The sequence below is a fragment of the Tursiops truncatus genome, chromosome 11, assembly GCF_011762595.2.
Source record: "Tursiops truncatus isolate mTurTru1 chromosome 11, mTurTru1.mat.Y, whole genome shotgun sequence".
Classification (NCBI taxonomy): Eukaryota; Metazoa; Chordata; class Mammalia; order Artiodactyla; family Delphinidae; genus Tursiops; species Tursiops truncatus.
The window spans coordinates 91,974,461-91,988,350 of record NC_047044.1 but is presented as its reverse complement, the minus strand read 5'-3'; the positions used below and the strand labels follow the sequence as shown (position 1 = coordinate 91,988,350).

The window sequence follows — 13,890 nt, the reverse complement described above, 5'->3', positions numbered from 1 at the left end:
CACAAGTGTCTTAGACGTATGTATAATATTAGAGTAAATGAACTCTGAGATAAAATAAGCCACCTTCATCTTAGGGCAAGAATTTTGTGTCAGTGATTTTAGCTCAAAGCCCTTCCCTACTTTCTTTGTGGTTCAACATCATACTGTTGAATATGTGACCCCTCCTACCCCAGGTAAAAGAGGTAAGTCTATGTGTGAACACACGTAAGCTGTGGAAACAGAGCAGTGAGAGTAATGGCCCTGCATAGCCTGTGGGACACACACACACACACACACACACACACACACACACACACACCCCTGGCTTTTTCTCTACGTAGTCAAAATGAGAGAAATTTGACATATTATTAAAATCTGTGTAATAACGGACTATATTATAATGACATTCTATTGCGCTATTTTTGCCTAAACAAAAGTTCCTGATAGATTTTTGTTCAAGGACCAAAAAAAAAGTAGGTAGGAGTGTCTGGAAATGCTGCTGGGGAAATGAAAAGAAAGTAAGTATCTGAGTTTTCTCTGCTGATCTCCACCGTCCATCTACGCAGTGAGTGGACAAAGCCCTCACAGGTTTGTTGTAAGGATTTGGTGAGATGACGTGCATGAAGATTCCTCGTATGAAAATCGTCACTTTTATTTCCATCATTATTAGCCGTGATCATGAATGACTTGAAGGTTCTGGTCATCTGGTTTGATGTCAAACACTCAATGTACTTTGACACACAACCTCATGTGGACTCCGTGTGTGACCTCCTTCAGGGAATGGTGAAAAGGACCACTTAGCATGAATACGATATTGTCACAGTGTGGCTTCCACGGCTATTTCTGCTGCTCTGTCAGGGAAGATCTTTCCTTCAGAAAAAGAAGACATTTATGAGTTTCTTAAAATTATATAGACCCACTTGCTTACTAAGTTTATCTCCTTTGCCCAAACAGTAAATGTGCTAGGGTTACTTAGCAACCATCCTTACAGCCATAGAGATTTTAAAAATGAAATCAGAGTGGATGGAAGACACCTTGTTGATATTCACCAGCCCTAACTGCAGGCAAGCCATTTTAAAGGATTCTTCCCAGCTTCTGTCCCATCCGCAGCCATGCGCACACCATCAGCGAAATGGTCTCAGCGATAGGAAGAAGTGGGGAGATGTCCTATGTGAAAGTATTTTCACCCAGTTCTTTGAATAATTCTTTATCCACTTGACAGATGCCAATGCACATACAAATACCCGTGCTGTCTGGATGTCTAATACATGTGCACTTGGATGTGTGTGCGTGTGTGTGTGCATGCAAGAATTCCACACGGTCATGTATGACCACAGAAAGTGAAAGGCAGGAAAGCCGTTAAAGCTTGTGCAGGAAAGCTGGTGAGAAGAAGAGGGGCAGCAAGAGATCAATGACGGGAACACCCCACGGAGAGGTAGGGAAGAACAAAGAAGGAAAGGTGAAGGGCGGTGTGAGGCGGCAGTGAATGAGGGAAAGCAAAGCCGGAGCAGCGAGGGAGGCGGTCAGCAGCCCCCGGCTGCCTGCTGCTGCTGGCGGCCGAACAAGAGGGAACAGATTCTAGCAGCAGGGGCTCTAATCTGTCAGCAGCAGTCCCTTCATGTGTGACCAGCCAGCTTGGGGACTGGTGCCAGTCTGCACACGCTGACCCTGCCGGGCCCTCCCGGAAGAGAAAGAGCCGCTGATGAAACCCTGAAGGTCCGGGGAGGGCTCCCCGACCCCAGCTCCCGCCGCCGCCGCCGCCTCCTCCCCTCTACGCGCCCCTGTCTGCAGCGCTGGGTCAGATCCCTCAGCCACTCCTTCTGAAGGTCAGTCATGCTCAACACCCTGCTTCCTCCCTACCCTTAATGGCCACATCAGGTCCTGGAGGATTCTTTCCAGGAGATGACCACCTACCCATCCATGTCAGCTCCACTGGAGAGGAAAGAAAGAAAGGCTCAGACCATCATTTATTTAAAACGTGCGAGGTCTTGTATAGATGCAGAAGCCACAGAACCACTTCTGCTCTCAAGAAGCTTGTGTCTGTTAGGCTGACCTTGGCCGGCTGTGGTCGAGCCTCCGCTCAGCCATCCAGCCCGTGTCTGTAACCATAAATGACGGCACTCGCGCTTTCTGGCAGTTCGCCCCCATCCTTACCGCCACTCAGCCAGCCTTTATCCTCTGGTGGGAAGAGACAGCAGATGGAGAAATAACTCCCACTCAGTTCCTAAATAACACCAGCTTCAGTTCCCATTAACTGTGAATCTGCACCCTTGTCTGGGTAAGAACCAAGGGAGCAAGGATCATGGGGACATTGCCAGACCGAGGCAAAGGTTAACAGGGGAGCCCTGGCTGCCTGCCAGGCCCCCCCCCCCCACCTCCGAGGCCGCGGGCAGGCAGCCGGGAGGCAGCGTGCTCTCTGCAGAGCACTGCTCCTGCCACTGGGACGCCTGGGTTCTGCCCCCGCCCGCCCTGCCTCTGAGAGACGAGAGACCACTCTGAGATTCTGTTCTCACATTTGTAAAATCCATTCGCCATCCTACCTACCCTCTATCCCGTGAGAATACGTAACTTGAAAGGGTTGGATTAGATGAGCACCGAGGCCTCTCCCAGCAGCGGTGCTCTGATTTGAAGCCAAGGTTTCTTTAAAGCTTCATTACTATGCAGCAGGGTGAGGGGCTGAAATCCAGGTCCCCGAGGCAGATCCAGGCCAGGTCCTGGCATCACACTGCCCAAGCATGGGCCTCGGGTTTCTTAAAAACATATAAAATGGGGATAATGATTCCTGCCTTCATTCATGCTTTTACCGGACAAATATTTATCAAGTACCTACAATGTATCGGGCACTGTGATAGAAAACAGAGATGAAAAACAAATGCTGCTCTCCTGGAGCTTAAAGTCAATGAGGAGAGTGAGACAACAGAATGTTTTAAAAGAAAATATACACAATATGTCCGATAAGTGCTACAGAGAGAAATAAAGCAGGAGAGGACAGGGAGCTTGGGAGGATGGGAAGGGCAAGCTGCCCTTAAAAGGGTGACCAGGGCTTCCCTGGTGGCGCAGTGGTTGAGAGTCCGCCTGCCGATGCAGGGGACACGGGTTCGTGCCCCGGTCCGGGAAGATCCCACATGCCGCGGAGCAACTGGGCCTGTGAGCCACAACTACTGAGCCTGCGCGTCCGGAGCCTGTGCCCCGCAACGGGAGAGGCCACGACAGTGAGAGGCCCGCGTACCGCGATGAAGAGTGGCCCCCGCTTGCCGCAACTAGAGAAAGCCCTCGCGCAGAAACGAAGACCCAACACATCCAAAAATAAATTAATTAATTAATTTTTTTAAAAAAGGGTGATCAGAAAACGTCTCCTGAGGACATCTGCGTGGAACAGGAGTTTTGTGAAGATCCAATTAGATAACTGTACAATGCCGCGTGTGCAGCAAGTATTCAGAACGGCAACCAACAGTGGAGTTATTAACTTTACCAGCCCGGCTGACAATGGGGCTGCTTCTGAGCATCTACCTGTGACCCTCATCTTAACTCTGACCATCGTCACCAAGCCACATGCTTTCTGAGACAGAGTCTACTCTCAGAATGAGCCTGTCTGCTCTCTCCACGGAGAGCCACCGGCCTGCTCTGCTCTCATTTCCTTCCTCTTCAAGACCATCTTATTCCTTCCCGTGGATACTGGACCACCTGTGTCCTCTTGCCCAGCGCAGATGGGCATCCTGCCCCCGCTCAAAATTGTCCTCGGTGAAATGGAATTCTTTTCCCACTCACTCCCCCTCTGTGTCTCCTGCCCTCTCCTCCAAATTGTAAATAGTTTTTAAAAGGAGGAGGAAAGAGAGTGGGGAGGAAGAGGAGGGGGAGGAAAATGAAAGAGAAGACAGAAGAAAGAAACACCAAATATGTCACTGGTAAGTTTTAAATTTTGCAAGTCAGCTCTAGAATCAAATAGTGACCAAGGAAAGAATCACGTAGGGGTCTCAGTGTTAACCACTGAGCACGCTCTTCACAGGTTTGAATTTAAGGGAAAGAAGAAAAATCACTTGCTGAAATGACCATCTATACATGTGACATGAGGAAGGCGGAAGACTACAGACAGACAGCAGAGCTGAATAATGCTCACATTCCGTCATTCCTCCATGAACAAGCTTGCTTTGCCTGAATTACAATCAGCAGTGAATGTGCCTTTCGGGATAGTTATTAGATTCTGCAGTTATTTTCCCAAATTTATACTTCCTGCTACACCACGGAGCAGATAAAGTCTGTCTCTATATACGCAGGTTGTGTCTTGCTTTACTGAACATTTCACACGAAAAATGGGAATTTCCTTAGATTCTAGTAGATTTCTTTAATCAGGTAAAGGCCACCATGCCTGACAGTCCGCTTATAGCTATGCATTCACGGAAACTTTTGACTGGTTCACGTGTAAATTATATTAAGTCAGCCTATAATACATGTTTGCCTTACCGTAAATCTGCCTGCGCTTGGCACTCCACGAATATTTAACAACAACTAAGAGATAGGTAATGACCAAGCCAATCTTGCCCATGGTGTCTAAAAAACTAATTGACTCAATTCCTCGTTTATTTCTTAACGTCTCAGCACTTTCCAGGCCAAGAGTCAAGGAGGCATCCCATGGGAACAATCCCGCTAATACAATAGTTTCAAGGATGTGGCGTCTGCCCCAAGGTTAAAGGAAGATGGTGTTCATCACAGCTCTTTCTTTTTTTTCTTTCTTTATTTTTGCAGTACGCGGGCCTCTCACTGTTGTGGCCTCTCCCGTTGCGGAGCACAGGCTCCGGACGCGCAGGCTCAGCGGCCATGGCTCACAGGCGCAGCCACTCCGCGGCATGTGGGATCTTCCTGGACCGGGGCATGAACCCGTGTCCCCGGCATCGGCAGGCGGACTCTCAACCACTGCGCCACCAGGGAAGCCCCATCACAGGTCTTTTAATAAGAACCTAACAAAGCACCTTTCTTCACATTGGTTATCCCCATCTCTCAAAGGCTGGGCCAGAGGAGGATTCTGGCCTTTAGAGGTGGTGAGTTTCATGGGGAAGGAAGAATTTGGGGGTGGCAGGGGATAGTGCAAAGCAACTGTTGAGTAGGAAACCTGAGGACACAAGGGGAAAATAATTAGGCAAGGTTCATAAGAGGTTTGCTATGTTGAGATCCAGCCATCTCAAAGAACAACTGCTCTTTCTACAAGTCCCCAAAGTTGCCATGTATGAAGAGTAGGAGCTCTGGGTGCCCAGGACAGAAAGAGAGTCCAGAGGTGAGTGGCAGGCATGCCACCAACTACGTGAGAGAAACGCACTGGCCAAGTACTGGAGGCACATTGAGAAGGAAACTCACCGTCAACTGCTCCTCCAGGAAGTGATAAAGGAAAAATATAGACAAGGGCCTATTAACAGCTACCAATTCTTCTCTAGCTCAGAGGGGTAAGGGAGAGTTTAGACAACTGGTCTGACCACTTTCTAAACACTTTCAGATCATCTGGTACCAAAAGGGTTTCAGAATTTTCTTGGGAGCTAAGAAGATCTTTCACCTCGAGAATGCACGGCATAAGAAATTCTCCAACTCTTTCAACCAAATAAAGCTCCCAGCTGGGGGCTTCCCTGGTGGCGCAGTGGTTGGGAGTCCGCCTGCCGATGCAGGGGACGTGGGTTCGTGCCCTGGTCCGGGAGGATCCCACATGCCGCGGGGTGGCTGGGCCCGTGAGCCATGGCCGCTGAGCCTGCGCGTCCAGAGCCTGTGCTTCGCAACGGGAGGGGCCACAACAGTGAGAGGCTCACATAAAAAAGTAAAAAAAAAAAGTTCCCAGTTGGAATAAAATGCTCTCAGCACGTCTTGGTATAAGGGCTCTGTACTACATTTACTAATAAGGCATAAATGAATGCTAATAAATGCTAATAATTAAAATGAATTCTTAGGGTACAAAGTAGAACGGTCATATTTAGCAAAAAAAAAAAAAAAATTCAGGAGCCCTGTAACATTACAACAAATTATCTTTTAATATCAGTATGTCCCATGCAATATTGGGGCACACTTATGTAAAAAAAAATTTGTCATTGATCTGAAATTCACATTTAACTGGGTTTCTGTATTTTTCTTGCAACCCTAGTAAAAAGCCTTATCCAGCAGCCCGTAGCCTATCTGGAGACAGTCTCCAAGTCTACAGTGGGCCAAGCTTCCAAGAGCTAAGAAGTTATCTGTAAGGAATCTGGATTGATACGTGACAAGTAGCATTCACTGGACACTGAACGAAATAGTTCATTTTAAGGATCCTCTCTGAGGATGTTTTTTTTCCTTCCATAACTAACAAGTACATCACTTCAAATATGTGTCTCTCTTTAGGACTCAGGGATATCATAGAATCTCCTGTCTGTGATCCCGAAATCTAGACTTAGGAACTTCCCTCGCGTGGAAAGAAAGCCACAGTCTGGTCAGGTATGAATGAGGGATTTCCCTCCCCTTGCAATGCTTCTGGGGACGGACGACAGGGCCTGTGAATGCTACTGGGTTTTCAGAAAGTGAGACCAGAAGACGTTTCCCGACTCTGTATTTCCGGCGCCATCCCTGGCTGGGTCACCCCCAGGTACGTCCTGAGGAGCCTTCCTGGGGCTGCTGCTGCTAATGATGCTGGGAGGTGAGCATCAGGCCAAAGGCAACGGTTAAGCATTTGCAAGATTTCCCGCTGTGGCTGCTTGGTCTGTTATTTAAAAGAGTGACCCTAGTGAGACCAGAGCTCTGAAGGAGGGGCTGGATTCCGACCAGGGGAAGGAGGAGGACCGCTGACCGAGGATGCCTAATTGAGTCGCACTGATGAGCTGAATGCTGTCCTCCTGTGAGTCCCTGTTCATCAACCCCAATCCTTCCTGGTCCTGATAGAAAAACATATTAAAATGCTAAGCGAGGCTAGGAATTGGACTCTAGAACCACGGGAAGCTGCATTTGGGAGGAGGGGAAGGAAAAGACAATGGAGAAGAGTGAGGGATGCAGGTCTATGGACAAGGGGAGACAGCCCAGAGGAGATGCCCAGCAGGCAGTCAGGTGGAGAAGCCTGGAAGATTCGGGGAACCGGGGCAGATGAGAAGGTTCATAGAGGAGACAGCTTGGTGGAGAAACGCTCTGGTAAGTCTGGTGAGACCTTTACACAGTGTACTTGGGACACTGAGGGAAGGTGGACTCTCTCTCTGCTCTGCCCTGGTACTGGAGGAATGTATGAATAATCGGCTGCGCCGTCCTTGTTCCTTTTAGGACCTGCTGCACTTGAGAAGATGGAGGCGTGGGCGCTTGCGGTTCTCTTGACAATAAGCTCTAAGCACGGGGTACAGAGGACTGAGGAGAGCCACCCTCCTGAGGGGCCATAAGAGATGGCGACAAAGGTTACAACCAATGGTGGTTCCAAAGATACAGTGGTTAGAGACCTGGCTTCCGAGATAACAGTTACAGTCTGATGTGAAGTAAGCCAAATGGGAGATACTATCTTCAGAGAGCTGCTTACCCAGAGGAAGCTCTAAGGTAAAAGCAGGCATTCCTGAACCACATGTATGAACCCCAATGTAATACCCACTCGATTTCCTTGTGTTGCTCGGCAGACGTTTTCTGTTCGCTCATCTTGGTTTCAATGAACAAATATTTGGGAAAATAAACTGAACTAGGGAGAAAACATGAATGTACAGAACCGAATATGTAGTAAGTTTTTAAAGGAGGTGCCCCTTGTCTTACAAAGAGGAACAGAACACAGACGCTCCCGTAGAGCAGGGAGGCACCAGGCAGCTCAGCAACTCAGGACGTCATGCGTTTGCTCCAGGTGTCTTCCCCGGTGCCACGAGAATGAGGAAGACAGAAGGGTCCCCGCTTTCAGAGAACTTACAGGGAAGAGAGATAATAAAGCACAGAACGACGATCGTCTTTATTGGAAAGGCACAGGAGGCGGGGCAGGCGTGTAACCGAGTGATATTAGTCCAGGGCTCAGCTTTCAGGGGAAGGGACGCCAAGACTGAATCCTGAGGGATGCAGAGAAGGAGGCAGGGAGAGGGGCACGTGCATCTGTGTATGGCTGGGCAGGGGCGCCTGGGGAGCACATTCAAGGCAGCAGTAGGAGCTGGGAGGGAGAGAGAACACGGGAAGTTCAGCGTGGCAGGAAGGCGGTGTTGAAGCGACGAGGGGCGGGAGACGGTTTTGGAAAGCTAGGAAGGCTCATGCTGTGGAAGGCTCTATAAACCACATTAAGGAGATGGGACTTTATTATAGGAGCAATGAAAGGTATTAAGCAAGAAAGTGATGAAATCACATTTTCATTTTAGATCACTCCGGCTGCAAAGGAGATTGAAAAGAAGCAGAACTGGAAGCCAGAAGAGATTTAAGAGGCCCTGCAGCAATGCGAGTAGAAAGAGGTGGACTGAGCGATGGCACGGGGATGAAAACAAGTGAAAGCTCTCCAAGGCGAGCCCACAGCCAAGGCCACGGCTGGCTATGCAGTGTCAGGGCTATGGTATCAAGGACACCTTGGGCATTTTTACTTTAGGAGACTGGGTAACAGGAGGTACCCTTTATAAGCGCTGCCCATGTGGCTAGAAGAGGGTGGGAGGGTTGATGGGAGAGGAGACAGCTGTGCAGCCTTGGGTGTGGTATGTTCTAGGGCTCATGGCATCCGAAGAAACAGATGTGGTCATACATAGACGGACGTGGGGCTCAAGGGAGAGGTTTCAGCCAGCAGTGTCCGTCTGGGGGAACTTACAGACATCGATTGTATTCTTGGCAATGGAGGAGAAAAGAAGAGAGTCTAGGGACTTCCCTGGTGGTCCAGTGGTTAGGGCTCTGAGCTTTCACTGCCGAGGGCACGGGTTCTGTCCCTGGTCGGGGAACTAAGATCCTGCAAGCCGCAGTGCGCAGCCAGAAAAACAGAAAGAAAAGAGAAAAGAGGGTAGAGGACAGACCCCAGAGAAGCACCAATATTTAAGAGACAGGTAAAGCCTGAGAAAGAATCGCCAGGGAGGCAAGAAGAACGCCAAGATGGTCTGTACCAACATGTAGGGATAACTAGGGATGGCGGAGAAAGCGGAGAGTTCAAGGTGGCGGAATAGCAGGATTGGATCACAGATGCAGCCACAGTAAAACGACTTTTAGTGTCAACTCTGAATTAGGAGCTTAGACAAGAGGCTACAGGGTCCAAGTCCCTTCCAGAAGCTAAATAAGTACAAGTCAGTACACATTCAACCTCCTCTGAATGTATTTCAACCTCCCTGCAGTACACTTTCTAATATTTTATTTCTTAAGCTGGGTGGTGGGTACCTGAGCATGGGTTAAGTTTTTCTGAATATCTCTCTATATGTCTGATATAGTTCATAATAAAGGTGAAATGGATACCCAAGATACACTGTTGAGTGAAAGGAAGGCAGGTTATTGAACAGCACGTCTGGGTATATTTCCATTTATGGAAAACTGTAGCTGTACCTCCACACAGGTATACACGCACCGGGAGACAGCTAGAAAGACAGTCATTAATTATTTCAATAATGACCGTTTTGGCTAGTCAGATTTAAGGTCGTTTTTACTTTTTTTTTGAGCTCTTCTATATTGTTTGAATTTTTACAGTGTACGCACGTAGCAGTTTTATACACATAACAAAACCACAAAAGCACAGTGTAGAATTTTCTACCCCACTTGGTCACACGATGGCCCCTAAGAGGATGTGCTGCCCTCGTAGCTGGATTCTGAGGTGAGGTCGGGGGAGGGGGATTCCACCCACACCTTCTTCTCGTTCAATAAGCCAGACTGACAGCCGCCATCAAAGCTGCTCTACACCAGCACTTAATCTCAAAGGCAGAGAAAGGCGAAGCAAAGGCAGATGAAAAACCAAGGGACGAATCCTCTTCATGTGCCTACAGACCCATGGAGCCTATTCCCCATTCCCTCTCGGTACAGCAGTGTCCCAAAGGTAAGGGGGCTGGTCTTCCCTCATTTCTACGCCTGTCTCATCTTTCATAGTGATCAGGCGTGTAGCGGTCAGAGAGACCTGGGTTCAACTCCAAACTGCACCTCTTGCTTTCAGCGTGACTTCGGACAAGCCTATTCTCTTGTATTATAAAATGAAACAATTTTTAAAAGCTGCCTAATGAGAGTTGTCGCCTTGAGGGTTAAATGAGGTCGAACACACGAAACGCTCGGAGTGAGACCCGGCACACGGGAGGTGGTCGAGAAGAGGGAGATGTTTTGCATTTCTTAGAACAAGCACACAGCGCAGCGAGCTCTGGATCCGGGTCTCCCACCGTCACGAACGATCGCCACCCCAACACCAGTCTTCAACCTCAGACCTCTTGAACTGCCCCTCCCACAGTTTCTGAACATCCAACCCAGTCTTGGAAGCTCTCCTCTGACCTCCCACACTCACCTGTTCAGCATATTGGACTGGTAGATTCTCTTCTCGTGGGTGTTGTAACAGCTGCTCTTGGGCTCGGGGATGAAGCTGTGTTCGGACAGCATGTCGGAAGCGGCGGTGGTGATGATGGCGATTCCATCCCTCACTCTGGCAGGGAGGCCATAGTCCCATTCATCATAGGACACAGAGATGAGCCCGGTGGGGAACTCCGAGGGCACTGTGTCTGTGTCCCCTGCCACCAGACTAGGCACAATCCACGTGTAGCCGTAGCCAGTCAGCCCTACTGAGTTAGCCACTTCGAAGATGTAGGTGGCTTCTTCCTTAGTACAATAAAGAAGAATGATGGGGCTTTGAAGTTTCTTGAGCTGGTTCTGGATCTTAGAATCTCCATCATCCAGGGACATGTCCAGCAGGAGGACTTCCTCTAACTCCCAGCCCACGAAGCTATTCTCGATGGTGCTGCGAATCTTGTTTACAAAGTCCTGGTAGCCAGGGAAGTAGGTGGTGACGATAGAGAAGATGTACCAGTCATACTCCTCCATGATATTGAGCATCACGGAAGCTTGTTGTTCAATCGATGGGCCGAACTGGAAGAACATTGAGGACTCATCCTAAAGTCATGAACACAAAGAAAGAGAGAGAGAGAAAAACCAAAACGAAGATGGTGAGGGAGAGTTTGGACCATCTGGATACAAAGGTTTGTGTTCATTATTTACTTTTTCCACACAATGCCTCTAAAATTGGATATGTTTAAATTGCAAACATTTGTAATACTTTCCTTCCTAAAACCTTCCTCTTGAGAAGATCGACATGGGTCTATACTCTTCTTGTCTGAAATCCTTGGGGCTACTGCAGAGCCTCAGGCAGCTTCCTAAAATCAAATATGCTAGTATTTCTAGAGCAAAACATGTGAAGGGTCACATAAAGTGGGATAAAGACTGTAAACGGCGTCATGTCAGTTCAGGTCAGGTTTTGCTGTCAAAGGAGTTATATGAACACAAACACACACCTTCCATTTTTTGAGGCTTTTGGATTCATCAATTGGGGATATGTATTATTCAATCGGAGTGAAGAATCCAAAATGCCATCAATCTGCCCTTAAATCTACCTCTAGTCGCCCAGCAGGTGGGTGGTGCTCAGGTATGGCTAGCAGGGAGGCACGCTGTAATACAAGATTTTCTATAAACACATAATTGTTAGGTGAAGTGCACATGGAATTTTCTCTCTGTCTTCTACTCTGACAATGAGGTATGTAGGTAGAGTAATGCACAAGTGGTACGTGTCAGCTGCAAGGCAGAATGACTTGTCTTTGAGGTCATATATGATTAAGCTTTACATGAGAACAACATAGAAAGGATTGTTCTTTCTCTTACCTATGTAACGCCACGGGTCTCCGTCTGACCTGTGTATTGCACGCAACCCTCTGTCAATTCTAAACATCTTATGTTTCCTCCCACCTCTCGAGGGAGAAGCCATTTTAAATGGGTCCCATTTTAAGCTGTATTTCACCTGCTGTTTGGAGATGTCAAGCCCTGCATTTTGTCTCGATCTTACAGCTAGAAGAATCTGAAGCCACACAGTGAAGACCCTCTCAGCCTTGTCCTTCTCTTTCAGTCCATTTCCCCCTGACTTCCTCCTGGGTAACGACATCTCTTTTCTTGGTCAGTGGCCCCTATCGCCTATCTGATGGTTCATCTCCATTTTATAACAATCCAAGCTAACAAAATTGTGTCTTTAATTCAAAGGGGCGGTTCTTTTTTATTCCCCAAACTAGAGCTTCAAAGTATGGTTACAAGAGATCAGACTTTTAAACAAAAATGATGCAGTGATTTCTTAGTTCAGGAACACATTGTTGTACAGCTGAGAAACCGCGGAGTATTTTTTGGGCAACCGCTATTGAAAAAAAAAAAAAATGCAGGCTGGGACTATCCAGCTGGTGTCCAAAGACCCTGATTGGGCAACGAAAGCCGCCGGCCCCTCGAGGCTCTGCCAGAGCTGTGTGTGCTTCACGTGGCTTGAACTCGTCACATTCCCCGCAAGCGATCCAGAATGAAACAGTAGCTGCCTGGTCGTCTGGGGGCAACTCTTTCCGCTAAGGGTAAAATGGTGCTTATAATGGCTCCCTCCCCTGGCTTCAATATACAGTCAAGGAGGAGCCTGGTAGGACAGTGGAATTCAGAGAAGTAGAGAGGGTGGGGCAGCAAGAATGGGAGGGGAGGGAATGGAAATTAATTCAGGATAGAACAGTGGCTTCGTATGTGGCCAGTCCCTGCTCCTGGTCTTCTACTTCAGTGCCACTATGTACTGCTATTCAGGGGAAGCTGACCTTGTCCTTAGGTCGTAGGATAGAGTGGGAATCCAGGACAACAAAGCTTAATTATGACAAGACTTGTCAGGGGCCCGCAGCGAACCACAACTACAGGAAAGGAAGGCCCTGCGACAGAACAACTCACCCAGAACGGTTATCACTTTAAAGGGACAGCCATTTGTTCTCCTTGTTAGTTCCAGCTAAGTTAGGGAATTTGGGGAATTCTCAAATGAGACGTATTATCACTTGAGTTTTCACCAGCCCAGTGGTCATAACAAAGTGTCAAAAGCTTTTAAATGTACCTTAAAATGCACAGGCTTAGGATGGGAGGGGTCCCCACTGTAAACAAAGTAAGTCTACCCATTCCATGATAAATGAACATATCATAAGGAGGTTCTTGAATACCCAGAAAGCTCCATCTACAGTGAAACCACAGCTGGTTCAAATACACAGCTAGAGACAGCCTTGAAAGAAAACCCATGGAGGGGGCAGGACGGTCCTTAGTAAAGGAGCCCATGCTAATGAGACTGACTTCAAAAGAAAACCAATCTACTATATACCAACCTGACCCTCTCCTCTCTTAGTCTTCTCTTAAAACTCGCTCACAATTATAAATGAGCTCCTAAAGAAACCGCCAGCTACTATGTGAAGAAAGCCAATATGTGGTGAAAGTAAGAAAAGAGAAAAATTAATATGGTTCCATCTAACCCTCACCACATCCCCATCTAGCCTTCTACTTCTCCCTTCCTCCACAATCATCCTTCTTCCGATTCCTCTGCTCCCGTCAATGCCCAGTTCAACCACTTTATCTTGCCAATCCTTCATTAAATAAGGATGCCTTACACGGCCATTTTAGCTGTGGCACCAAGAGGAGGTTAATGAAACCGAACAGGAATCGAGAGACAAAGTTATAGCTTGGGCAAGTGTTTCCCAGTATAATGAGTGGTCCAGCATTATTCATTTAGTTGACCCATCAGTCTGGTGTATGGTAATTGGGAATGGGACAGCTCCTTTTCAACAAAGCTTTGGGCTAACTAAAAGTTGTAAGCAGTGACAGACTTTGCAAATTATGGTCACAGCCACAGATCAAAGAGCAATCTTCACGTGTGCACGGAGTGGAAAGGACTGGTGGCCAACATCCATCTTTGCAGGCTCCCAGCATGTACTGTGATCACCACAAGAAGCAGCATCTTCTAGGATGAAGGACAGGGATCTAATTCAG

The 13,890-nt window shown here is 47.9% G+C and overlaps 1 protein-coding gene across 1 annotated transcript in view; it reads right to left on the bottom strand.

Moving 5' to 3' along the window:
* Positions 1–13,890, bottom strand: part of GRIN2B (glutamate ionotropic receptor NMDA type subunit 2B) — a 410,164-nt gene that overhangs the window by 170,634 nt on the left and 225,640 nt on the right. Inside the window, exon 3 of the mRNA XM_019938439.3 lies at positions 10,373–10,971. Coding sequence (XP_019793998.2) covers positions 10,373–10,971 — 599 coding nt within the window. The remainder of the gene's footprint in view (positions 1–10,372; positions 10,972–13,890) is intronic.